This window comes from Coregonus clupeaformis, chromosome 5, assembly GCF_020615455.1.
Source record: "Coregonus clupeaformis isolate EN_2021a chromosome 5, ASM2061545v1, whole genome shotgun sequence".
In the NCBI taxonomy this organism is placed as follows: domain Eukaryota; kingdom Metazoa; phylum Chordata; class Actinopteri; order Salmoniformes; family Salmonidae; genus Coregonus; species Coregonus clupeaformis.
In genome coordinates, this window is record NC_059196.1 from 18,263,707 (window position 1) to 18,289,960 (window position 26,254).

Consider the following 26,254-nt stretch of genomic DNA (forward strand, 5'->3'; position numbering starts at 1 on the left):
GGATGTATTTCAAGGCCTACCTTCAAACTCGTGCCTCTTTGCTTGACATCATGGAAAAATCTAAATAAATCAGCCAAGACCTCAGAAAAAAAAATATTGTAGACCTCCACAAGTCTGGTTCATCCTTGGGAGCAATTTCCAAATGCCTGAAGGTACCACGTTTATCTGTACAAACAATAGTACGCAAGTATAAACACCATGGGACCACGCAGCCATCATACCGCTCAGGAAGGAGACGCGTTCTGTCTCCTAGAGATGAACATACTTTGGTGCGAAAAGTCCAAATCAATCCCAGAACAACAGCAAAGGACCTTGTGAAAATGCTGGAGGAAACAGGTACAAAAGTATCTATATCCACAGTAAAACGAGTCCTATATGGACATAACCTGAAAAGCCGCTCAGCAAGGAAGAAGCCACTGCTCCAAAACCGCCATAAAAAAGCCAGACTACGATTTGCAACTGCACATGCGGACAAAGATCGTACTTTTTGGAGAAATGTCCTCTGGTCTGATGAAACAAAAATAGAACTGTTTGGCCATAATGACCATCGTTATGTTTGGAGGAAAAAGGGGAAGGCTTGCAAGCCGAAGAACACCATCCCAACCGTGAAGCACGGGGGTGGCAGCATCATGCTGTGGGGTTGCTTTGCTGCAGGAGGGACTGGTGCACTTCACAAAATAGATGGCATCATGAGGAAGGAAAATGATGTGGATATATTGAAGCAACATCTCAAGACATCATTCAGGAAGTTAAAGCTTGGTCGCAAATGGGTCTTCCAAATGGACAATGACCCCAAGCATACTTCCAAAGTTGTGGCAAAATGGCTTAAGGACAACAAAGTCAAGGTATTGGAGTGGCCATCACAAAGCCCTGACCTCAATCCTATAGAACATTTGTGGGCAGAACTGAAAAAGTGTGTGCAAGCAAGGAGGCCTACAAACCAGACTCAGTTACACCAGCTCTGTCAGGAGGAATGGGCCAAAATTCACCCAACTTATTGTGGGAATCTTGTGGAAAGCTACCTGAAACGTTTGACCTAAGTTAAACAATTTAAAGGCAATGCTACCATATACTAATTGAGTGTATGTAAACTTCGGATCCACTGGGAATGTGATGAAATAAATAAAAGCTGAAATAAATCATTCTCTCTACTATTATTCTGACATTTCACATTCTTAAAATAAAGTGGTGATCCTAACTGACCAAAGACAGGGAACGTTTACTAGGATTAAATGTCAGGAATTGTGAAAAACTGAGTTTAAATGTATTTGGCTAAGGTGTATGTAAACCTCTGACTTCAAATGTAGGTCAGGAGACGAAGCCTCTAGAATGTCATTTGTTTGGTTCGAAGGGATTTTTTTTAACATTGAGATAATTTAATGCACCTTGTTAGCACAGTGCATCTACATGTTTCAAATAACCAGTACACACGTGCAAACACACACAATTAAGCGCACGCACCCGGACACACATGCACACACATACACACTCACATCACACCATCACACATTGTGCTATGGCCCGTGACCAACACACACCTGTTGGTGGTATCAAAGAAGCGACCACCTTAAGAGAAGCGCATGATAAATATTATGAAAGCTAATCCAAGCCTCTCCTCTCTCTCTCCCCTCCTCATTCTCATCTGTCCAGGAGAGTGAGGTATGGGATGGAGGGATTCATTCTCTTCCGTTGGCCATGGGAATGATAGATGGGCAGATGTGGGGGAAAATGAAGGGAGGGGAGAAGAAAGAGAGGGGCAAAGGAGAGAAGTGAAGTCAAGAGGTCCATAAATCTGATCGGGGACCTGGTCTGCATCACACATTAATAAGATCTCCCAGAGCCATGGTAACCCAGGCTAGAAATGTAAGTAATGGCAAGAGATGCAATCTAATCTTAGCAATAATATCTGAATGGATCCTTGGCGATGGGTCATTATGCAAAGGAACATTTGCATTTGTTTTGATCAAGGCTCAGGTGTGAGGATTGAGGCCATAGCAGAAGCAGAAGATAGATCATACTATTTACAGTTGGGCTTAGCCAAGGGGGGGTGCATGTCTATCAGTCTGTCTGTGTTTTGTTTGAGAATGTTTTCAGAACTGTCAGCATGGAAACAGACCATGGTTTGTTTACCCCTAACAACAGACAAGCTGAACATGGAATAATTTATCAGTTCTTCCTCAAGTGCCAGATTCATTTTTCAAGGACAACGTGTCAACAACAACACCAGAGAATGCAGTGGAATGCAAACTAGTAAACGTCCTTTTACAGCTACATACATGGATGTTCCTTTATGCAAGCACCTAATGTATGTGAGTTAATGTGTTTGCTGTGTCCCTTTGTTTGTGTCCAAATACGTGCATGCATGCGCGCTTATAGGTGGTTGAGCGTACACTTGTCTGTGCACTAGTGTGTGCGTTTTCAATCATCATCTTGAATCAACTGTAAGTGCAGATGTGCTGTGACCTGACTAAGATCAGATAAAGTGCACCCCCCCACCCCAGCTCCATTTGTCATGGGGCCAGCTGTCGGGCTGCTGTGATTGGTTGTTGTGGGAGACAGATAGCCGATAGGCTCTGATTAATAGTACTGGCTCTGGAACTTACTCATTGATCAAGAGAACAGGCGAGGGGGAGGGAGAAGACAGGAGAGGAGGGAGGGAGGGAATGAGAGAGAGAAAAAGCATTCCCTGTCGCTCTGTCAGTGCTTGCTGATACCGTGATTGCGTCTGTGTGTGTGTGTGTGTGTGTATAATAAATACATAACGTAACATTGGTGATAAAAGAGCTTGGAAAAAACCAGCCGGCACTGTAGATATGGGGAATGTTGGTCAGAAGGCCTAAAAGCACAATGTTATCACATTTGGTGTAGGCCTATACTAGTATAGATGTATAGAATGTGATATAGTAATGTTATTAAGTGCGAGTATCTCAGAAGGTTGGTCTCTCTCTCTCTGTCTCTCTCTCTCTCAATTCAGTTCAATTCAAAGGGCTTTATTGACATGGGAAACATATGTTTACATTGTCTAAGCAAATGGAATAGACAATAAACAAAAGGGAAATAAACAAGGGAAACATTAGTAAACATTACACTCACAAAAGTTGTAAAAGAATATAGACATTCCAAATGTTACATTATTGGCTATGTACATTGTGCAAGTAGTTGAAGTATGTAAATAAGTAGTAAATAAATAAACAGATAAATATAGGTTGTATTTAGAATGTTGTTTGTGCTCCACTGGTTGCCTTTTTCTCATGGCAACGGGCCACACATCTTGCTGCTGTGATTGCACACTGCGGTATTTCGCATAACAGATATGGGAGTTTATCAATGTTTGATTTGTTTTCAAATTCTTTGTGGGTCTGTGTGATCTGTGGGAAATGTGTGTCTCTAATGTGGTCATCTCTCTCTCTCTCTCGCTCCATATAGTCCAATGTTGGAGAATATGTGTGCCTTTCATTCGAATAACAGTACATGCATGTCATGGAGAAAAGCATACTGACCCACTTGGCTAGCTGCCAAATAGTCCTTGTGCGTACTCACTCCAGTCCCAAAACGTAAAGTAGTAAAGGCCTTATCATACCCCACGACCTGGGTATAATTCAAACATCCACCAAAGAGAGACAAGCAGAACGAAAATGATTTGGTGTGAGTGAATCTAAGTCACACTGTATGTGTAGCTAAACATTGAGGGGGCCCATGTGGGTGGGTATTGTGGGACATGGACTGCAGTGTAATTGCTGAAGAAGGTCCGTGTGTGCTTGAATGTGAATACGTGTGCATTTGAGTAGAGTACATCTGAGAGTGTGCTATTGTGTGTGTGTGTGTGTCCCAGTAATATAAACTGTAGTGTATTATCAAATACAGGAGTTGTGTGCATGGGTGTGTGTGTGTGTGTGTGTGTGATAGAGCTCTCGCTGTAGGGTGGTCAGTAGTCGGAGGTCGTGACCTGGTCGAATCCAGGGGAGTGGAGATCATCAATCAGTGAGGGGCAGGCCTGAGCAGCAGGACCACCACCACCCCCTCCACCCCCTACACCACCCCTCCACCCCTCCACCCCACAGGGAAACAGATGGCCTTGGGACAACTGGCTCTTGCTCACCTCTCTCTCGTAACACACACACACACACAGTATATGCACCAACTCAATGATGCACACAAAAAACGAACCATACATACATACACACACTCTTTTGGATGCACACATGACAGGATCCACACACAAACAGATCAGATACCCACACACTCACAGTGCAAAGATAATTAAACATACACAAAGACACACATGGTGCGAAATACCTTGACATATACAGGCACATATATTGTTTATGTTAATGTATTCATGAAGACAACACAAACATGCATGTAAACAAACAATACAATAGTCTTCAGAGTTTTATAAACTGGAAATGTGCCATTGACTGGGTATATGTGTATAGCATTAGCGCCCCCTGCTGAGATTAATGATTTAAACAGTTAAAAAAGGGATATTTTACTCAAAACGAACATTGAATATTTAGTCGTTTGAATATAATTTGCATCATCATCACAGTTTTTGCTCTGTACTGAAAGTGCTCCATCTTGACAACTTGGCTGCTGACTTGCTCATTTTTCTGGGATTGTAGCTAATGAACAAAATACTAAAAATAGTTTGGGGGTAAAATATCCCTTAAAATGAATTTCAGTCAAAGACAAAATCCCACAATCCACAGAAAACAGACACCAGATTATCAGCAAACTTTTATTGATGATACTTTTCAAACTCGCAGGATGAAACAAACTTAACTCCTCCTAAAAAGATCCACACGAGCTACAAAGCAATCCAGCATCAATTCAGATAATGTCTGAGACAAAGGGAAATGCATGTGTGCACAGGCTGTAAACCTTACAACACTCCATAATGTTAAAGTCGTCTTATGCTGAGACTCTCTGGTTAGCTATACTAGTACGTAGTTAGGAAACTTAAATACTGTGTACAGCATTATAAGTGTTTCCCTAATTTACTAAAACTGTCTATTAAAATATAAATCTGACACTTATTTACTGGAGTAAATTCAAGCACGCTATAAAAACTTAAGAAAAACACTAGAAAAACTTTAGAAAAACACTAGAAAAACTTTAGAAAAACTTTAGAAAAACACTAGAAGAACACCACCTTAGAGGACCTGACCCAATGGTCATGTGATCATCATGGGAAGAAACATGAAGAGAGGGGCTCAGACCACAGCACCATGTGATTCACTGCCCAAAGTTTGACACACAAACAAGCACACGCACACGCACACACACACACACACACACACACACACACACACACACACACACACACATACACACACACACACACACACACACACACACACACACACACACGTATATATATAATGCTTTGCTGTAGGGCCATAGCTGTGGTTATAGTAATGGTAGAGAGCTGTGTTATATGAGCACAGAGCTACAGAAGAAGGAGGAGGAGGAGGGGCCACAGCAGTTCAACCAGATCAGCTCAGTTTGGTTGGCTGAGTGATGGTCAGGACGGTCAGATGATCAGGTGACCTGTCATTGGGTCTATCAGCCCATAAGCTTCCAGGCAGCTTCCTTCAGCCACTTGGCAACTTTCCTCTCAATGGCCTGACAACCAGAGAGAGAAAAGACAGATGAGGATGAGGGGAAGAGAAGTTTTAAAATATTATTCTCTAATGACATAACAGATAGACTATGGGGCAGTTTCCTGGACACAGATTAAGATTAGTCCTGGACTAACAAACTATTGATCATTGACCATGCTTTTTTGTTTCTGGGAAACTGGCCCAAAGTGTTCAATTGAGAGATACAGTTCTGAAGCATACATTACTCTTCATGTGCCACCAAAGCTCACAGTCAGTGTCTCTCTCAGTTACATAAATTTAGTGTTGCCTAGCCTGCCGTGGGCCGTACCTTGCGGGCCTGCTTCAGTGCGGGGCGGTCTGCGGCGCCGCCGGGGTTCATGTCAGCACAGTGGGCGGAGCCCTCGATGAGGATGGCCATGTCTTTGTCCTCCCTGTCCAAGTCCTCTTCCAGGATGCTGAGCATGTGCCAGGGGTCAATGACACCTGACAGAGGTCACAGGTCACAGACCAGAGGGACAGGTCATATACTGACTGTCACAAAGAGGAGGCTGGTGGGAGGAGCTATAGGAGGACGGGCTTATTGTAATGGCTGGAATGGAATAACTGGAACAGAGTCAAACATGTGGTTTCCATATGTTTGATATGTTTGATACTGTTCCATTGATTCCATTCCAGCCATTACATTGAGCCCATCCTCCTATAGCTCCTCCCACCAACCACCTCTGCTGTCACACAATCCCTCACATAGACACAGCACATTGATTCACTGCCAGTGGGTTTAAATTACACTATGATGTAATGAGAGGTAATGGTTTAAACCTCCATCTATCTATTTCCATCTATCTATCTGTCTATCGGGCAGTTGGGACAGTAACCGAAAGGTCGCCGGTTCGAATCCCCGAGCCAGCAAGGTGGAAAAATCTGCCGTTTTGCCCTTGAAAAACAATTGCTCCCCGGGCGCCGATTACGTCGATGAAGGCAGCCCCCCCACACCTCTCTGATTCAGAGGGGTTGGGTTAAATGCGGAAGACACATTACAGCTGAACACATTCAGTTGTGCAACTGACTAGGTATCCCCTATCTTCGGTATCTATCTGTGAATTCTCTGCTCACCGTTGACATAGAGCACCCTGTCAGTGTCGGGGTGGTCACCTCCATAGTACTTGTTGGTGAAGGCAATGTGTCCGGGCAGACTGTGCTGGGGGATGTTGAACACCTCAAGACACAGGTCAGTCTGAGCCCGCAGGGTCAGCATGCGGGAGAAGGGACAACTGGCGTCTTCACACGTCTGGACTGTTACAACAAAACAATGACGATGTAAGCCATAGAAATACAATGAATTTCGATTGAATTATGATCTGTAGTTCTATTTCTGTAATGTAAGATACAGCTGAGTGGCTATGGGCATATAGTACTGCTGATCATATAACGAGTGATACTGCACCAAAGAGTGGGACCTTTGTACAGCTAGTGTTAATGCATTGGGCATATGCATGTGCTGTTAGGGGGAAATTAACTCTGGAGTCTGGACCTGTTTTTTTTTACCCTCCAGTGCTGTGAGCACTCAACTCACTGATTGAAGCAACTACCTTGGTTCTACTAACTAGGGGACTTGAGCTTGGTAAATGTACAGTGGGGTCCGAAATTATTGACACCCTCGATAAAGATGAGCAATAATGACTGTATAAAATAAATTATTCAAATACTGAGCTATATTGTATGCTAAAAAAAATGGTAGTGGTCAAAATGATTCAAACCCCTAAAGATTCTTATAAATAAAGTAGTCAAAAGGTTAGTATTTGGTCCCATATTCCTACACTTCTACAGTAATGTGGATGCTACGATGATTACGGGTAATCCTGAATGAATCCTGAATAATGATGATTGAGAACATTACAGAGGGTCAAAGATCATACCCCCAAGACATGCTAACTTCCCCTGTTATTGGGAACGGTGAGAGGTTAGCATGTCTTTGGGGCATGATCTTTGACCCTCTAACGTTCTTACTCATTATTCACAATTCATTCAGAATTATCCGTAACCATGGTAGCATCCACATTACTGTAGAAGTGTTTAGAAACATTCTTACTATCTATTCTTATTTATGATAAAGTGACTCCAAAATGACACAATACATTATTTACCATTAATTTCTATTGGGCACAAAATAATCTGAAACACAACCAAAACTAACTACAAATGCATCCAACAAGTTTTTAGAGTCACAAGCTTGATGCTTGATGTAGTAATTGCGTGCTAGGAATATGCGACCAAATGCTAAACTTTTGACTACTTTCTTTATAAGAATCTTTAGGGGTGTGAATAATTTTGACCCATACCTTTTAGATAAAAAAATGTTGTACTTGTTAAACAAAATCTCTTTCTCTGAGCAATTGTTTTAGTATAAAATAATATAATTTCCCAATTTTTTTGCATACAGTATACTGTAGCTCAGTATTTGAATTATTTATGTTATACAGTCATTATTGGTCATCTTTAACAAGGATGTGAATAATTTCGGACCCCACTGTATCTCCTCTAGGAGTGACAGTGTTGTGCGGTGTGGTGGAGCGGTACTCACAGAAGCCGAACTCAGTGCAGGTCTGGTAGTACCACTGTCTCTCTCCATTGTAGGCAGAGTCCAGATTGGTGTCACTCAGGTCCTTGATGGTCTGCTTGTGGGACGCATCCAGACAGGGCTCCTCGCCTGTGGCCCGGTAGATCTAATACAAGCACACAATAACAGTGTTCTCTGACTGTTCTACATCAGTCAAGGCAAAGGGATGCACAACTGTAGCTCCATACAGCCCTCTGCTGGTTAATCAATGAATTGTCATTATGGGCTGTGCGTTTGTGTGTGTGTGTGTGAAAGCGTGTGTGTGCATATGTACAATACACCTCATACCTGCACCAGTTTGATCAGCCGGTCGTAGGCCTCAGTCTCCGAATCGTAAGTCTCTGTCTCATTGATCATGATGTCACAGAGCTCCTCAATAGTCAGGATGCCCCCCTCCTCGTTGTACTCTACGGTTCCAATGACGATGTCGGCCAGGCTCTGCATCAGCTCGATCTGGTCCTCCAGATCCTCAGGGGTCTCACAGCACCCGAAGTCCTTCCCAACCTCAGTGCCGTTCCCCGCAAACAGGGCGGCCTCCACGGCAGCAAAGGCCTCCCAGATGTCTCCTATACACTGGAGGAGAGAGAGAGAGATAGAGAGAGAGAGAGAGAGAGAGAGAGAGAGAGACAGAGTCAAATCACACAGTAGGAGACTCATACAGTCAGACACTCAAACACTTGATTTCAAGCGCCCACATCTACTGTAAATGTTCTCAAACCTTATCTGAACCTCCAACATCCTCGTCCGCGAGACTCAGACCCACCACCTGGAAGAGAGCAAAACCAGGGTTTGTTTCCACCATTGTCTGTACAGCTGAACATCACATCTACCATGCTATTAACACTTTAAATAGTGCCACAGTTACGCATATGTCTACTACTACTACTACTTCTACTACTACTACTACTACTAATAATAATACTAATGATGAGATCTTTACTTTGTTGAAGGTGGAGAAGTCCAGTTTGGCTTTGACAGGAGCGGAGGAGGCCACAGCACCGTAGACCAGGTGGGGGAACTGGAAGAGCAGGAACAGAGAACATTATTTAGTATTATTACCATGGAATACAGTAGACCAGCATACAGTAACACTGCTGTCCAGTCCTAAGTATAAATATAGACTGTGTTGTTTTAGCTCTACTGTACCTTTCCCCTGAGCCAGGCAGACAAGGCCCCAGCATAGGAACCTCCAAAGCTGATCCAGGTATTCTTGTCGGAGAGGTCAAAGCGATCGCTGATGTATTGATGGAATTCTGCGATGTCGGCGAGACTGGAAACCAAGAGATGGCAGAGAAAATGCTATTTAATCTCTGCTCAATTCAAGCCCACTCAAAAACTCTCTGCATACTTCAAGTAGCAACCCACTGGGCACAGACGTCAGTTCAACGTCTAGTTTTGATTTACATTTGGTTGAGTTGTCAACTAACATGAATTCAACATGAAATCAACAAAAAATGTCACCATGCCATTGGATTTAGGTTCAAAGTTGGGTGAAAAAAATACGAAATTCCCTCACGTTGATGACTTTTTGCAAATCCAATCAGTTTTCCACGTTGATTCAACGTCATCACATTGACTTCCTCCTCCTCCCACCAGTACTCACGCCTGCTGGCTGGACAGGTCTCCCAGGTTCTCAGTCTCCAGGCCATCTTTGTTGATGCTCTCGCCATAGAAACGATGCTCCAGGGCCACAAGCAGGGCCCCGTGCTCCTCAGCCATGTCCACATGGTGGCCTACAGATACACACAAAGCAGGAGCGGAAAGGAGAAATAGGGGGAGGTTAAGAGTTGGTTGAGGTATCAACAAGACAAAAACCAAAGAACAGGCATTGACTTGTAACTAAATACAAGTATCATATTCATAACACCTATGTAAGTCTAACTTATCGTGTCAATGCACTTCCATTTTCTTTTCATATTACTTAAGAGCATGACGGGGGAGCTTTGTGTGTACCTGCCAGCACATTGAACTCAGAGATGGGGCCCTCCCCTCCGATGAACAGGAACACTGGGCCATGAGGACGCTCCCAATAGGCTTCATTCACAAAAAACCTCTGAGAGAGAGAGAGGGTGAGAGAGAGGGAGAGGAAGCAAGAAAACAAGCGAGAGAGGGTCCAAAAGTACAGTGAGGTCAGCGACCATTATTTTTTGGGGGGGGACTCTGTACTCCAGCATTTTGTATTTTAAATGATACAATGACTATGAGGTTAAAGTGCAGACTGTCAATGGTGTTATGAATTTGAGTGTATTTTCATCCATATTGGGTGAACTGTTTAGAAATTACAGAATTTTTTGTACATAGTACATTTTAGGGAACCAAAAGTATTTGGACAAATTCACTTTTATGTGCATTAAAGTAGTCAAAAGTATTTGGTCCCATATTCCTAGCACACAATGACTACATCAAGCCTGTGACTCTACAAACTTGTTGGATGCATTTGCGGTTTGTTTTGTTGTTATTCGCCATTCATTTGGGATTATCCATAATCATGATGGCAGTGTTCAGCAACATATTATATTCTTATTTATAATAAAAGTGACTCCAAAACGACACAATACATTATTAACCATTAATTTCCATTCAGCACAAAATTATCTGAAACACAACCAAAACAAACTGCAAATGCATCCAACAAGGTTGTAGTCACAAGCTGTAGTCATTGCGTGCTAGGAATATGGCACCAAATATTTAACTTTTGAATACTCCAATACACATATAAGTGAATTTGTCCTAATACCTTTGGTTCCCTAAAATGGGGGTACTATGTACAAAAGGTGCTGTCACCCTATATGGATGAAAATACCCTCAAATTAAAGCTGACAGTCGGCACTTTGATCTCATAGTCATTGTATCATTTCAAATCCAAAATGCTGGAGTATAGAGCCAAAACAAAAAAAATGTGTCTTTGTATAGGTGGTGGGTCACCTGAGGAAAGGTTTCATCGTTTTGACTGTCGAAATGGTCCAGGGGTTGGTTAATTTTCCCGCCTCTCACTTCGCCCATGGGTTTATTATGCCCGTTGACGGCGCGCCTCAGCACATTCTTCTTTACGTTCTCATACTGGATTTTACGCACGCGCTCCTTGATCTTCCTCAGAACTCGTCCTATGAAATATCAAATGTGATATGAAATATCAAAATATTCCAATGCACTGTGCACAGCAATAACGAGAGGAACAAAGAATGACGGGCAAATATAGAGATAGTACGAGAAGATCAATCGTTTGTAGTTGCGCGTAAAGACACATATGGAGCTAAATTACGCACGTAGTTGTTGTCAAACCACGAGAGCCTTCTGAGACTTGAAAATCTGAATGTGCACATATGCCACTCAATAACAATTTCTACAAAAATGGCTATCCAAACGTGTCATATACCTTTTTTGGATTGGATACAATTTTGTATTCATTCCGATGGTCTCAGCACACGGCTGTTGCTGATAAGGTATAACCCTCTGCCACACCCTTATCGGTCTAATTCATACCCGACAGCCAAGCCCATGTTTGTTTTATTTTTCATGGGGTTTATTATTATTCAATACATACTTAAAATATTAGTAAACCATCTATTAGTTAGGAACATAATCAACCTTTGTAGATATAAAAGCTGCTCAATTTCTAAGCAGCCAATCTCACATTTTGCGTAATTATCTAATTATAACCTGCACATTAGCTAATTTCGTTTTTCTGAACACCATAATTTTATGGAATCAACTCAATAATTAAAACTATAGGCCTATGCATTAAAATGATATATGATCAAGTGTAGGCCTAATAATACATTTTTCTCAGTTGCGAGGTTAAAATAATAGAAACTTAATATTTATAAGGGAGAATGGGGTAGGTTGAGCCATTGTTTACATTCAGCATCATTCAACAAAGATATCTACATATATTTCAGGATGTTGTGTATCCCTGGAAACTCAACTTACTCCAAGGCAAACATAGTCTATATTAGTCCACAGATACAAGGATGCACTTTCATGCTAGGTTTAGGATCTCATATTGAAGCTTATAGAGACCCCAACTGATGTATAAAACAATCTTAAAATTAGCTACTATTGTTTAGATACAAGCATCATGAAACCACTAACACAAATTAATTTGACTTGGTGAAAAACGTTGTTGAACCCAACTTGCTAACCACTTTTTCCATGTGGTTTCTTCCTTCAGACTCCATGAAATGACCTCTTCCTAAATATTTGGTCAAATTATGGTTTCCTAGAAACAAGGGTGGCTCAACCTACCTCATGTATTTTATAATTTAAGTATTTTTTTAAATGATCAGGTCATTATGGATCGTTAACGTACCAGAATAGACAGAGTTGACAAGGAGAAGAAGGATGATACAACGGATGGGAGACAGAAGCATCTTCAGGCTTCCAACTACGACCTCTGACCTTTACTGAGATAGGATGTTCAGACCACCTTGCTGTCTAAATGCGAGGAGAATGTCTGCTTTTAAGGCATGACCAAAGTTTATAGTCCACCCCGGGGCTCCCCTGATGCCCACTGTGCATATTTATAGTCAACAAGTCACCAATTGAGCGTAATCAAGACGCAGCAAGTAAGTCTGGGCAGTAGGCATATCTCCAACGGTGGCAGCGGACCAAACTGGAATGTGACGCTATGAGCTTGGTGAAAGATGCATACATCTCATATTTAGGTATTGAATTGTATGCTCAAAGCCAAAAACTCAGCACAAACTCTTAACATATTGAAACAGGGCACTTTGGCTCAGTTAATCTTATATTTAAAAAAAAGTTTTTATGATGCAATCATTTATATACATTTACAAAAGTGTGAGGCTGGTTGGTAGAAAGAGAGAGGCCACTAACTCTTTACAGGCAGCTCTGCTTTGGGTGATTCAGACAAACAGGCACCAACACACAAACATATGCATCTGCTGGAGTCAGGAGGCGAAAGAGGTCATTTTTATATTAGCTTAAATGGATATTTGGGAATTTTGGCAATGACTCCCTTTATCTACCTACCCAGAGTCAGATGAACTCGTGGATACCATTTGCATGGCTCTGCAGTATGAAGGAAGTTACGAGGTAGTTTTGCGCACCAACGCTAACTAGCTTAGCGCAAAGACTGGAAGTCTTCGGGTACAGCTAGCATGATAGTGCGCAAAGACTGGAAGTGTTCGGGTACAGCAAAGACTTCCAGTCTTTGCGCTAAGCTAGCACTAATGTTAATGTAAGCTAGCGCTAACGCCCAAAACTACCTTTAACTTCCTTAATACTGGACGCAGAGACATACAAATTGTATCCACTAGTTCATCTGACTCTGGGTAGGTAGATAAAGGAATCCCTTTAATTGTTCTTTCTACACCGCCCCTCCATCCATTCCCCCTCTTCCCCTCACTTTCCTTTGGCTAAGAAAAGCTGCACTCCAGCCTCTTTCTGCCCCTCAGCTTCAAAGCTTGGAGAAAGTTATTGATTTAGGACTCTTCTTCTCCATGGAGGCCGCAGCTGACTTCATGACATCCTCCGTCTGCAGCATGCTCATGTTCCACGTTGCCTGAAGACCGAAGGAGAGACAGACTCAGTATGTCATTCATCCAATGATATCTACTTTTTAAAATCTGCCCCCTGGTAGGACACTACACTTGTTTAAGAGACCCATGGTTATCTATACTGGGTTGTGTTTTTGATAGCCTATGCTGTTGCTATGCTGATGTGTGTGGTGTTGTGAGTATCCTTGTAGTACTGAGCCTTACCATGTAGTTCAGGCCCTCCGCCACACTGTGGTCTCTGGAGTAGATCAGGTTGACCTTGGTTCCCTGGACAGCCACAGGGCTGCGGCCTGCTATCTCCCCTGCCATCTCCAGAGCTCCAACCATCATCGCCTCCTTGTCCGGAAATACGCGGCTACACAGGGAAAGAGTGTATGAATACACGAAACCAACACACATACACGCACACACACACACACACACGTATCCATACCTGACTAATCCACTTTCCTTGGCCTCATCGGCATACATCTTCCTCGCTGTCAGAGCCAACTCATTTACCAGGCTGGAGAGGAAAGAAGATTATTCATATGATAAGGGATCTCTTCAGAACAACATTTGGCAACACTCAGTGTTCCTTGGTTTATGTATGCAAGCTGAGGGACTACCACGCAGCATTATGTTGTAATGAATGCATATCAAATGCTTGCTCTTACCTGCGGCTCCCAATAACTTTAGGTAGGCGCTGCAGAGTTCCAACATCAGCTGCTAGGCCAATATCCACTTCCTGTAAGAGAGGTAGACCTTTCACATCACTCAGAGATACGAAGCAGAAAGTACATTTCTCATCATTCTGCCTTTCCTTTACTATGAGAGTTCCCCTGGTGGTTGCTACAGAAAACACATGTATGAAAACAGCTACCAGTTAAGACCTTTGTAGACTGCACCATTTTAGCTGTCAATGCCACAATTTTGCCGTCCCAGACAAAATGTCCACGTTGTGTGCAAATTCTTAGGTCGTAAACAATTGTTGGACGTTTTGGCTCGTTCAGTGTGACACGGTCTAAGTCTGCCAATTAAGTACCACTATGTGTGGTCGTAGGCTCCGATAATGTTCTGGCAGTGTCCACATTTTTTGCGCTTATCGTGTAATGTGGCTGGTATTATGAGCCAATCCTGGTGACTGACCAATAGGAACACGGCCGGCACTGAGTATGCACACAATAATACGATAGTGTAGAGTCAGATTAATATAATAGTTTGATTTAAACGTTTACATACTGTGCAAGAAGAGCGATTACCCTAATAATCTTGTTTACATGACATCTGAAATCAGGCTACCTGATGGGATTTTGATAAATGCTAAAAATCGCCTATCAAAAAAAGCTTTCTACCACAGTGACCAAGTTATTTTGGGGAAGCGTACTTGATTCTGAGTTCGGACATATAAAGTTTGTATGTGAAAACTATTTCTAAGATGACTACTTTTAGTTTTTCCAAACTCACTTCACTCGCGCATAAGCACAGTTAGGCTTGCGCTGCTGGCACATGTGCAGATTAAATACGCCGCTGTAGTTGATGTAGCCTACGTTGGCTGATGGAGCCTCGCAAGCCAATCGCAGAATGTGGTGACAGAACTGAAGCAAATCGTACAATCTGGCCAGGTTGATATAAAGATTTTAATTTGGTAACATCGCAATGTGACGTGATAATCGTAAAAGGCTGAATCCGACGTACAGTCTGCAAAGGCCTTTAGATGTCCCCTGGACCTTGGTCCTCATGGAGTTGGTCATTGGGACTAAGGAGATGTATTTAAGGCCACTTACCTTCACCTGAAACCAGGCATCCTGAGTGCAGAGACGGATATCACAGGCTGTGATCAGATCCACTCCTAACAGAACACATAACACATACATGTTATAACATGACAAGCCATTACAGTTTTATTACAGAACACCTTCACGGGAGAAGAAACAGTCACATTTTGTAAAGGAATAATATATGAAAGCTTTTGCAAGACTTCACTGTCACAAGCAAATCAGTAATATACCATCAAAACTCACCTCCTCCAACACAAGCTCCCTGCACTGCCACAACCACAGGCTTTGGACACTACAAGTAGAAAGGGGGTGGTGGGAAAGAGAGAATGCATTTGCCAACTTGTTCACTATCAACCCCTAACATATTGTGCAGGAGTAAGTATTTCAGAAGTTCATATACAGACCCTTTCAATGACGTTGAAGGTTTCCTGGTACTTGGCGATGATGCGTCGCATGTTCCAGGAAGTCCTGGCCATGTCGTCCCCCTCAGGCTGCAGGACTTCACTGGCCATGTCCATCAAGTCAATGCCTACACACAGTCATAATCCGACAGAGGTTACAGTATATTGGTCTTATTACTGGTATACTGTTATGTTTGGTATATTGTTAGTACAGCCTATCGATAAGCAGCACCCAGTTCAACCTGAGACAATTGTAAGCTTTTGGGAAACATAATTCTCTTACCAGCTGTAAAGACTTCTCCTGCACCAGAGACAACAACAACCCGGCAATCTGGGTCCTCAGCGATCTGTGTAAAACACTCCACCATTTCTCTGAAAGAAAAGGAGGATGGATGTATGGTGGAAGAAAGGGTTAAGAGAAGAAAATATTTGTAGTTTGCACATAAATGCATAAGGGAACACAGTGCTGTAGTGCTGAGTTACACAAAAGTACAATTAGAAAGGCGGGAAAGTTTCAGCTGTGTTCAAGTAGTGGTGTTTGGGCCAGGTGTTACCTCCAGAAGGCTTTGTTCATGGCATTGCGTTTCTCTGGCCGGTGCAGCTCTATGTGAGTGACAGCTGTGGCAGGTTGACTGACAGACAGGGTGGTAAAAGGAGGAGTGGGGCCCCCAGGAGAGGATATGGCCCTTACAGCACAGAGACCTGGAAGCCATAGACTCCTGTCTGATGATCAGCACCCAAATGGGGGGGGGGGGGTTGATTGAATAACAATGAAATACAACAAAGCCAAATTCATATTTAATGAGAGCAACACATTTCCAGTAATAGTCATTTTCACTGTTTTGACCTACGACCTACTAAACCACCTTGCTATCCACTCCTAGACAGAATAGAGTTACATTGTATTCACCTTTCACCTAGTTAGCCAAAATGCTAATCAAACACGGTTTACATTAGCTGGAGCTTATTAGCTAGCTAACGTTACTTAGCCAGCTAGTTAGCTAAGTGTTGACATCTAAGTAAAAAAAGTTACCTAGCTAGCTATAGGCTCTGGTCTGAGGTTCCAATAATTATATGGTGTTAACCAATGACGCTAGTACTGTAGCCTTGCTAAGTAGCTAGCTAACGTTAGTTGAACGGATGCGACCCGTGTACAAAATACACATTTAGCTAACGTGAGCTACGTGTAAGAGCAGACAAACCACTGCATCATAAAACACTCAAGAATGTACACACTTACTTTTCATGAGGGTTGATCTGATCACGAATGTCATAGCCCTTTGACTGAATCAAACTCGAGAGCAAGAAAGAAACTACTGAAAGACGCAGTTGGTCTACTTGACAGGCAGTTGTAGGGCTGCAGCTAGCTGGCTGTCAAGTAAAAATGTAGTGGTGTTCAAAGCTTGTAGCTACTAGCTGCAAGCAAAATAAAGGTGTAGATAATGTGTTTATTACTGTGAGCAAAGCGCGCATGCTATAAACACGATAATCTCAAGAGTTGTTCCATTAAACCAGCTGTCATTCTGGTTTTGTAATTGTTTTCTGAGCTACGGCATCGAGGAAGGCTCAACATGCTGCATTCAAAGGGGCAGGATAGGGTCGCGTTTCTAGCCCATATGAACGGAATAGTTTAATAACAGAACAAATACTAGATAAAATTAGAATTCTTACAATAGTTTGTAGTATCATTTTATTGAATAAGCAAGTTGTTAACTGGCATAAAGATGTTTGTTTGTTGAGGGCTGTCAACAAAACATGCACTACTTGAAATTGATTTTTATTTCTTACAACTAAAGAAACTCCTTCCTCTAAATACCGACAGGCATGGTATGGAGCAAGCAGCAATAAAAAAAACAACATGGGAGAGTAATAAAATATGTAAATAAACAATACTTCTACAAAAGCTTTTCCCTGTTCATCGATCAGGCATAAAAACAATTCTCAAATGTTTTGTAATTTACCAGTTCACACAGCTTGCTTTTATGAGCTCAATTTCAAAAGAATTAGGACAAACCAATAAACTCACTAATGGCCTAAAACAGACATGGTCAAAATAGGGGTGAAAGACTGTAGGGATGACAGTTTGTGGAACATTCTCCATGATCCTGGTGGCTGTTTAGGTTGCATGCTGAGCGGTAGAAAAGCACAGCTTGAGGGTGTAAGGGTACGGGCCAGCTGAAGAGACAAAGACAGAAGGTATTAGAAAACTAAAATAGTCAATCAACACACCATTTGAATAAACAGTGCAATTTTTTTTAATGCATAGGCTTAGCGCTCAAACACTTACTTGCGTTCTTCATCTGGTAGTGGTTTATCATGGACAAAGCCTCCATGGCGTCGTTGATGGACTCCCACTCCAACAGTCCTGACGAGCTGCGCTCACCTGGACCTGCACCTGATAAGACAGTCCAACTCAGTTTAGCACCAGTCATACATACCAAAGAGTATGTCGTTTCAAAATGAAGCTCAAGTGTACACTTACTCTTTCCCGTGAAAAGTTTGATGTTTGCAGGTGCTTTGACACAAACCTCTTCACAGATCTGAAAAGAACAAGACAACGGTAAATTGGTGACTGTTTTGTAGGTGTTGGTCTTATTTCACTGATCCCTACTTAAGAATGGTTTACCAGTGTGCTTTGGGACTCACCTGAGTGAAAATCTCTACGGACGAGTCTGGCTGGGCATTGAAGAAGTGCAGGACGTTGCTGGGGTGCTGAATGCGGTTCTTGGCAGCCTGCTCTGGGGAGGTAAAGCGGTTGTTGCGGGAGCCGTGGAAGTCCTTGAAGCTGGTGCTGCCGTCCTCCAGCTCGTAAGACTGACCGGGCATGATGGCCTGCTGCTTGGACACACTGCAAAGGGAAAAGAGCATTAGACTGAACGTGTACAAGCCTCAGACAGCAAATAAGATTAAGCACAAGCTTTAAATGACAAGGCACTGAATGAACAGGTGTTTCAGATAGACATCTTACCAGACGCTGAGCTTCTGTCCAAATAGGAAGTGGTTGTTGAGGTGAGTGATGGCCCGGTCCACAGCGTAACAGTCTCCCATCTCCACCATGGCTGCTCCTGGCTTACTCTTCATAAACTTAACCTGAGGTAGAGGACGAGATGCATGGGGTCACTCAATACCAGCAGCCTCTTATTGAAATAACTGCAATGGCTTGCCCCCTTCCCTTCACACTTACCCGCTCCACGTTGCCGTAGAGACAGAAAACGTTGAACACTTTGTCTGCGTTCATCTTGGCAGGCTCCAGACCGTAGACCATGACTACAGGGGAGTCTGCGTGGGCACTGTACTCGCCGGGGGGGGGAGGGGGAGGGCCGTAGCCAGGTCCACCGCCGTAGCTGTGTGCTCCCCCTCGTCCCCTCATGGGAGGACCCATGCGACGGCCCTCGCTGTAGTGTGGGGGTGGTGGGGGGCCATAGCCGCTCTCGTCATATCCATGGTAACCACCCGCTAGGAACACAAGGGACCACAGGATCAAACAGGGAACATGGCTTGATAGGGACAAAGGATAGACATTCCAAAGAAAGTGGTCAACCTCACCATGTGTAAAACTTCTGGTTTTGGTGAAAGGCTGGCACATTCCATTACTAGGTGAGCTAAGAAAATGTACTACACCGCACCACTTCGCTGCCACTGTGGGGTACCCATTTTTTAGTCCAATTTTTTGCCCACCACCTGCACCTCGCAGGTGAATTTAGTGTGAGGAGAGCACTACAAGGGCCAGCACGTGTGTGTCCCCTGGGCTGAAGAGCCTTACCGTACTCTGGAGGGTGGTCTCCCAGCAGAGCCGGCGCTCTCACACGCTTGTTGGGGTTGGCACTCCCATCTTCTGAGAGGTGATAAAGGCAGGAGGCAGAAAAAAAGAAGAGGGGAAGAGCGATAGATAAATTGGCAAGAAACGACAGGAGACATGACAATGCAGCGCAGTAGCGGATATTCAATTAGAATTAAGGATAGCACACAAGAAAAGCACCACATCTAGAGAAAGAAAGCACACTAACGTAATAACTACTGAATATTAATAACACCAACAAGACAACAAAAATCTACATAGTATATCTACTGGTTCAGTCATGGCATTTTGATGCCAAAAGGTGACAAAATGTATCTTTAATTCTCAGTTTAAACTGTTATTACTACAGCTAAGAATGAATTAAACGCTAACAAACAATCCTGAAATCTTTCAAACATTCTCCATTTTAAATATTTTAGCATATGGTAGAAGGGAGAATGAGGTGGGTGAGAATTAACCCAACATAAGTTTGCAAACACACCTCCAGCATTGCTCCCATTGCCACCAGCTTCTGCATCTGTACAGGTACACATCTCATACACATTAAATTCAGCCCCGATTAAACACATTCACCCACACATGGATAGTTGAGAAATTAAGAAAAGTGTCACTGGCGCAGTAGAAAAGTTTGACTGTTTCAACATTCTACAATTTAAACTATTTGAATACATTCACAATCCATTATCTCCATACTGTAAGTAGGTTATACAAATAAGAATGCGTCACATTTCAATTCAGTCTACAAGTCTCGAAAAATGAAAAGACTACATTGCCCCCTAGTGGAGAGCCACACAAACACCAGCTTTATTCAGACAAGTCATTCAACGGAGGACAAAATGCCTACTGGGAAAGCACTACAAGTCCCCTCCAAGGTGAAATGTGGTGTCACTGAGAACAGGGGGAGTGGAACACCATATAAAAGCAGACAACAAAAATAAAAATAAAAATAGATACCTTCAAGGAGGACAATATCACTATATATTTTTGAAGACATCCCGAGTGTAAGAAATGGGAATATGTGTTGTGTAACAAACTGGGACTCAGTTTACTTACAGCATGGATATATTGAGGGACAAAGATTGAGGCTGGAGACATTTGCTGTTATTTGGCAGTGGGTCCATTACTTCTCTCCGTGTTCATTTCATCCTTTCCATCTTTCACTCCACTCCCCTTTGGAAGAACATTTCCACCTTTGTCGGATTTCCGGCCCTTTTTTGTGGCAATTTCCATTGTGGTTTGTGGTCCACTCTCCAAGTGCCTTATCGAATACACTCCTTGCCAATGGCAGGCCGCAACGCAGCCATTTGGCACATTTCAGACCTGGGTCCTCATTAGGCGCAAATTGCCAGACCTGCGTCACATGGAAGGTGTTACACAGGTACTAAAAAAGGTCAAACTTCCACAAAAGAGCTGCATTCAGAAAAAGATGAAGAAACTAAACAGGGATGCATGTTGCAAGAACAGTATAGGGAGGAAAGGATGGGGGGAAAGAGGAAAGGCAAATCAGAACACCCGACTCCATGAGGTATGCATATATGAGAAAAATATGGTCTGTCTGAATGTGCGTATGCTTGTTCATGTTTGTAGTGTCTTCATCAGTTGTCTGTTGTTTTCCTTCCCATGTGACTGGCTACAGCCTGACAGTGACAGTGCGAATCATCTATGGAGTCAGTGCAGCAACAGGAGTGGAGGGTTTTCAGTAGTGTTTGATGTGTTAAACACCAGGAGCAGGGCACAAAAGAGCGAAACCACCTGCACCACCAAAGGCAGGCAGGTACAGAGAACAAGACAGGTCTGTGTAGTCTTGAGCAACTGGTTTGTATCAGTATGGTTAATCTGTTTTGTGTTTGTGTGAGCATGCTCGTCCCTACAGGCCTCTGGATGTTGTCTTTATAAGGTGGGTCTCCTGTGGATGTGTATCTGTCAAAAAGCTTCCGTGTCAGCAGTGAGGTGATGACTTGCAGGTGAGGTCTGGGTGATGGCATGTTTCAATGTGTCAGGCATGTCTTGCTGGGGTCTCAAAATTGGGAGGGTGTGGAAAGCGCAGCTTAGTGCCAATGTACCAGCAACCAAACTCCCCATGGAAAATGTGTCATGCCATAAAGGAGATGGATTGGGGGGGTCAGTTTATCAAAGCATGTCTGCTGCCATGGTCTTGCAGTATATTCATCCCCAATGTCCTAAGTGTTCCTTCTGTTTGGTACAGAATGTGGATGTGTCCTTATTGAAGTAGGAGCGGTGGAGGTTGAGAGTAGTGTTGACGGCAGGAGTAGTGTTGGGAGTAGTGTTGATGACGGCAACAATGTGTCTCCGATGCATATATGGAAATGTGTTGCTCCAAAGTGTTCCGACGAGAAGCTAGAGTGGCTGTTGTTTTGCAGTATGGTCTATGCTTAAAGTAGCCTGTATAGATGTACAGATCTATAAATTGACGAGTGCACTGGGAATGAAAGGAGCGATTGGCTGTTGGTAGAGCAAGCTTCACGAGAGACTCAAGTGAGTAAACAGGAAGGTATTTTTGCTCAGACAGTTTACTCTTACAACTTGATGTATTCATGGGCAGTGTATCAGATTGGTTGCCATGGCACAAACAATACAGAGCACTCAGTATGTATAAGTATATTTTTACACAGGCATAACATCACTGTCTATCAGACACTGCTGAGACGCCATCAAGCAGGTATTCAGACAAGAACGTAAGAAATTAATAGATCAGTGGTGAGATTTACGAGCAACATCGTAGAATGCTTCCTTCCCATTTAATGAGCAACAAATGACTGCTTCGTCAGGTAGTTTTACTACGAGTCAGTCATCGCCAAACTAGAAAAGCTGCATGCCAGAATCTCACAGGACCTTGATTTGGTACCCTTAGTGCCCACATATCTTTAGATCTGATCGCACTGGGTTGAGGTTAAGGAGTTTACTCAAGGGTGTTCCAAGCAAGGGTGGCATTTTTTTGTATATATGTGTACAAGTAAAAGCCTTGAGCAATAACTGTAGTCTCTAGTGAAGAATATCTGGCCATTCAGCTGCTCCTTGCATCCCTAGCGTGTCTGGCTGTGTGACGGACAGTGTATCACCAGAAGATCACACCAGCACTTCAGTCATAATGCCACTGAAATGGAGCCCCATGGAAGAGTTAACTGTAATTCGCTAAACCAATATAAAAACAGCTGGCAAGAAAGATACCAACCCAGCCCTGCAAACATTCGAACAAGTTGGACATTGACCTGGTTAAAGGAGCATTTCCTGTGCTCAGTGGCATTACCCCTGAAGGTCTACCATCCAACCCCCCTTCCCTCCATTCCCCACAGTGGCAGTAAGGGTGCTGGTAGTGTCAGCAAGGACCACAGATCGCTGTGTGCGTTACCTTGACCACTCAGGTTGGGGTTGGTGTAGTCCCAAGTGTCCTGGTCATTCTTGAACACATTGAGACGAGTTGGCTGTGGGAGAATATAAAAATTAATTCCAGCAACGCATTTTTCCAAGTCCATATCATGGAACACTAGAAGATCTTCTGGGCTATGGATGTGCATTCTCCCCTACCTTGGCATATTCGATCTTGAGTGTGCAGCAGCCAGAGTAGATGTCTGCCCCATTGAGGGAGGCCTTCGCCCTCTGTGCACTCTGCACCGAATCAAACGTGTTGAGAGTCAAGGAAAGGACATGCAGACTACAGTTCTGAGAACAGCACCTCGCACAGACACCATAACACGTTCTGGTAATTCCAGAGCTTATTGCACAAGCCCTTGTTTACAAGTCTTTTGTGCTAGCAAAAAAAATTATAATCTGATTAATAGTCTATCACTCATCACGTACAGTATGTGCTACAAACAAATGACATGTTCCAGACTGCTGGTTGCCTGACGTGGTATGTAGAGACAGTATGTCAACTTAAAGTTCCAGAGTTCCTTAGTTCCGCCAAGCATTACCTGAGGGCATGCAACTGTTTCACAAAATACATCACTTTGAAAAATGAATTTTGCAGCAAAGGATATTCCACCATGGCCTGAACACCATTCTTCCGGAAGATGACAATCCTCTGGACAGGGCCGCAGTTATTGCAGACCGTGTAGAGCACATCCTGTAGACATAACAAGTAATTCACATTATCAGAAATAATAACGAAGTACACAGCACAACAGAATCAACAGGTTGGGTAGAGGTGGCCGACACTTTACCGTGGTAACAGGGTAGATTGGGTTCATGATGGTGAGAAGTAGCACATTGTTGACACTTCTAGAATCGTCCGGGTCGCCCGGCCGGGAGATCTTCTGGCTGGTGGAGTAGTTGACAAAGGCTGGGTGCCCGGAAATGTAGATCTGGTTGTCATTCGCATACGTCACAGCAGTGCATGACCCATTCAGATCCTCGTACTCAACCAGGGCCTGACGCTTCTTGGGCATAACAACCACATAGCTGTAAACAAAAGGTTATATTAATAAAGGATGCATAACAAAGTCAAGAGGACAGTGTATTTATTTGCTTTGCTTACAGGCTAGGTGACCTAGCCTCCTCTGGGGTGCTTCTGGGTGAGCAGGCTTGTTTCAGCTCGGATTCTAGCTGCTCATCGGGAACTTGAGCTGAATCAATTGTGTTATAGAACGGTTAGAATAAAAGCCTGCACACCCAGAAGCTCTTCAGAGGTAAAGATAGCCATAACTGGTTAAACAGTAACCAACTATAAATGGTTGCATTGTGTTTGTGTGGAGCAACATTTTGACCATGAAATGTGTGCATTGTAAGCGAAGTAGCCTGGGTACCAGTCTGCTTCTGCTTGAGCCATTTCACTGTTGTGAACACGCAGATATTTTTGAAAGCAGACATCACTTAATGTGCATATTCATCACCTAATAGCGCCAAACTCCTGCAGGGCCTCCACAAGGTCAGCCTCCGTAATGCCATCCACCAAGCCCCTCACATGCACAACTGGAGAGGGAAGGGTCTTATGTGGGTCATCATAGCCCTCCTGCAAAAAAGAATGGGCCAATTAAATTTAAGCAATAAACTCATGTTTCCTGGTCAGCTCATAGCATGAGGCTAGCGGAATAAACTCAACTACATAGTAAAATAAGTTTGAAGAACTCCACCAATGGAGTTGAGCAGAGACCAGACCACATCAATTCGTCCAAGGTCAATACTTCAAAAAAAATTATTTATGAAACGCTTACCTTGTACCTATGTTTATTCTCTGTGGTTGCATGCCTTTGTTTGCTGAAATCCACACGTTTTAATAAAACTAATAAAATACAACCACTGACTGTTTGCGCATGTGCCAATTGAATCTCAACGAAAGTCGGTGGTTGTATTAGATTCGTTTTATTAAAACTTATGGATTAAGACAAACAAAGGGATGCAACCACAGAAAACAAACATAGGTACAAGGTAAGCGTTTCAATGTAAACGTTTTGGAGTATTGACCTTGGGCGAATCTATGTAGTTCGAGCTGAATTCCACAAAGCCTGCTCTCTGCTAAAACTCCGTTGGTGGAGTTAATCAAACGTCCTTCACCATGGAGTTGAGTTTAGTCTAAACTCGATTTTATTCACCTTGGCAGGAAAGATGAACATTAACTACCTACCAACATGTCATGATGTAGGGGTAACTAGTCCGCAAATTTTGGGGGGGAATATTAGTGAGGAAATTTATTTTGTTATCCCTAATATTACGAGAACATGGCCTAAGATACGGTTATGCATATTCGAGAATATGAAAATATTGACTAGGTAAAGTAGCAAACCAATTAGCTCGCTAACTAGTTACCAGCTACATCAATGAACGCGTCAATAATGAATCTAGCTAGGTTTATTTCAAGTTAACACACCAACTCGTGTTCGTTGTCTGGGTTGTGCCTGGCAAAACGATACCACTTGGCTAGAACAAAGCAATAACGTTACGCTACCACTAGCTAGCTACCATATGATTTGTGGCCTGGATTGCATCCCCCCATTCATTCAAAAGAAAAAAGGCTAACTAGCAAGCTAACGTTAGCTAGACAATGTGGTTGGAGAAAAAAAATGATGAACAGATAACTAACTAGTCAGTTAGCTAACCAGCTACATAGCGATATGTTTACTCCACTGGCAATTTAAGCTAAACATTAAATAGTAGACCGAAAGGTATTCTACAAAAAAATTAATTGTTTATTTTAACATCGTGGAACACCGGAGCGCAAGCTAGCACGAGCTAGTTAGCTAACGTTAATGTGTGCAATCCATTTTTGAAACGCCGCGTCATGAGTCTGAGATTGTTAGTTACAAATAAAGAGTACATTTAAATGCATTTTCTTGTTATATCGCAGACGAAATCAGCATCAATCATTTACCGTTGCCATTCCGTCGTTGGTTTTTAGTCTTTTTGTTGCCCTGCCGCCTTCGTAATAACGGCCTGCCATAGCCATGTTGTTCCAGTTAAACAGGTTGGTAGCAATGACGGTGTGAAATGGACGGAAAAGTCATGAAAAAGACACACCATTGGGCCCGCCTTGAAGAGTCCGCTGCGGTTTCCAATTGGCCTAAAAGCACGTCAATAATGTAATCATCAACTGAGGACCAG

General features: G+C 43.0%; 3 protein-coding genes across 5 annotated transcripts; all 3 read right to left on the reverse strand.

The window, feature by feature from the left end:
- Positions 1-4,724: 4,724 nt before the first annotated feature.
- LOC121564000 (thymus-specific serine protease) lies at positions 4,725-12,837 on the reverse strand. Its single transcript, XM_041875598.2, has 12 exons — positions 12,530-12,837; positions 11,146-11,324; positions 10,174-10,273; positions 9,824-9,953; positions 9,367-9,490; positions 9,161-9,238; positions 8,939-8,986; positions 8,509-8,793; positions 8,185-8,326; positions 6,717-6,896; positions 5,932-6,086; positions 4,725-5,625 (listed from the first exon to the last, which is right to left on the reverse strand). Exons 1-12 carry the CDS (start codon positions 12,588-12,590, stop codon positions 5,566-5,568), a joined length of 1,542 nt encoding a protein of 513 aa, XP_041731532.2. The 5' UTR covers positions 12,591-12,837; the 3' UTR covers positions 4,725-5,565.
- A 98-nt stretch (positions 12,838-12,935) lies between these two features.
- ech1 (enoyl CoA hydratase 1, peroxisomal) lies at positions 12,936-17,467 on the reverse strand. The gene is made up of 10 exons (XM_041875605.2): positions 17,141-17,467; positions 16,455-16,623; positions 16,184-16,272; positions 15,904-16,028; positions 15,743-15,791; positions 15,506-15,570; positions 14,396-14,466; positions 14,173-14,244; positions 13,944-14,094; positions 12,936-13,744 (listed from the first exon to the last, which is right to left on the reverse strand). Exons 1-10 carry the CDS (start codon positions 17,172-17,174, stop codon positions 13,640-13,642), a joined length of 930 nt encoding a protein of 309 aa, XP_041731539.1. The 5' UTR covers positions 17,175-17,467; the 3' UTR covers positions 12,936-13,639.
- A 106-nt stretch (positions 17,468-17,573) lies between these two features.
- On the reverse strand, positions 17,574-26,140 carry LOC121563975 (heterogeneous nuclear ribonucleoprotein L). 3 transcript variants are annotated; one of them, XM_041875578.1, is made up of 14 exons: positions 26,025-26,140; positions 24,550-24,668; positions 23,881-24,118; positions 23,698-23,783; positions 23,246-23,342; positions 23,070-23,142; positions 20,181-20,216; positions 19,664-19,735; positions 19,085-19,356; positions 18,869-18,990; positions 18,547-18,748; positions 18,383-18,440; positions 18,188-18,295; positions 17,574-18,075 (listed from the first exon to the last, which is right to left on the reverse strand). In XM_041875578.1, the coding sequence occupies exons 1-14, from the start codon at positions 26,097-26,099 to the stop codon at positions 18,017-18,019; spliced, it is 1,617 nt and encodes a 538-aa protein (XP_041731512.1). In that variant the 5' UTR covers positions 26,100-26,140; the 3' UTR covers positions 17,574-18,016. The 3 variants fall into 3 exon arrangements, with proteins under 3 accessions (XP_041731512.1, XP_041731517.1, XP_041731523.1); XM_041875583.1 differs by lacking the exon at positions 20,181-20,216; XM_041875589.1 differs by lacking the exons at positions 19,664-19,735; positions 20,181-20,216.
- Positions 26,141-26,254: the final 114 nt, after the last annotated feature.

Coding starts and splice junctions, on each gene's coding strand:
- LOC121564000 (XM_041875598.2), bottom strand. CDS start 12,590: ATGCTTCTGTCTCCCATCCGTTGTATCATCCTTCTTCTCCTTGTCAAC. Junction 9,954..10,173: donor TGAGTTCAATGTGCTGGCAG/GTACACACAAAG, acceptor GTGTATCTGTAG/GCCACCATGTGGACATGGCT. Junction 9,239..9,366: donor CTGCCTGGCTCAGGGGAAAG/GTACAGTAGAGC, acceptor CTGCTCTTCCAG/TTCCCCCACCTGGTCTACGG.
- ech1 (XM_041875605.2), bottom strand. CDS start 17,174: ATGACATTCGTGATCAGATCAACCCTCATGAAAA. Junction 16,029..16,183: donor AGGAGAAGTCTTTACAGCTG/GTAAGAGAATTA, acceptor GACTGTGTGTAG/GCATTGACTTGATGGACATG. Junction 15,792..15,903: donor CCTTCAACGTCATTGAAAGG/GTCTGTATATGA, acceptor TTCTACTTGTAG/TGTCCAAAGCCTGTGGTTGT.
- LOC121563975 (XM_041875578.1), bottom strand. CDS start 26,099: ATGGCTATGGCAGGCCGTTATTACGAAGGCGGCAGGGCAACAAAAAGA. Junction 18,441..18,546: donor CCGTAGAGATTTTCACTCAG/GTGAGTCCCAAA, acceptor TGTTCTTTTCAG/ATCTGTGAAGAGGTTTGTGT. Junction 18,296..18,382: donor CAAACTTTTCACGGGAAAGA/GTAAGTGTACAC, acceptor CTGTCTTATCAG/GTGCAGGTCCAGGTGAGCGC.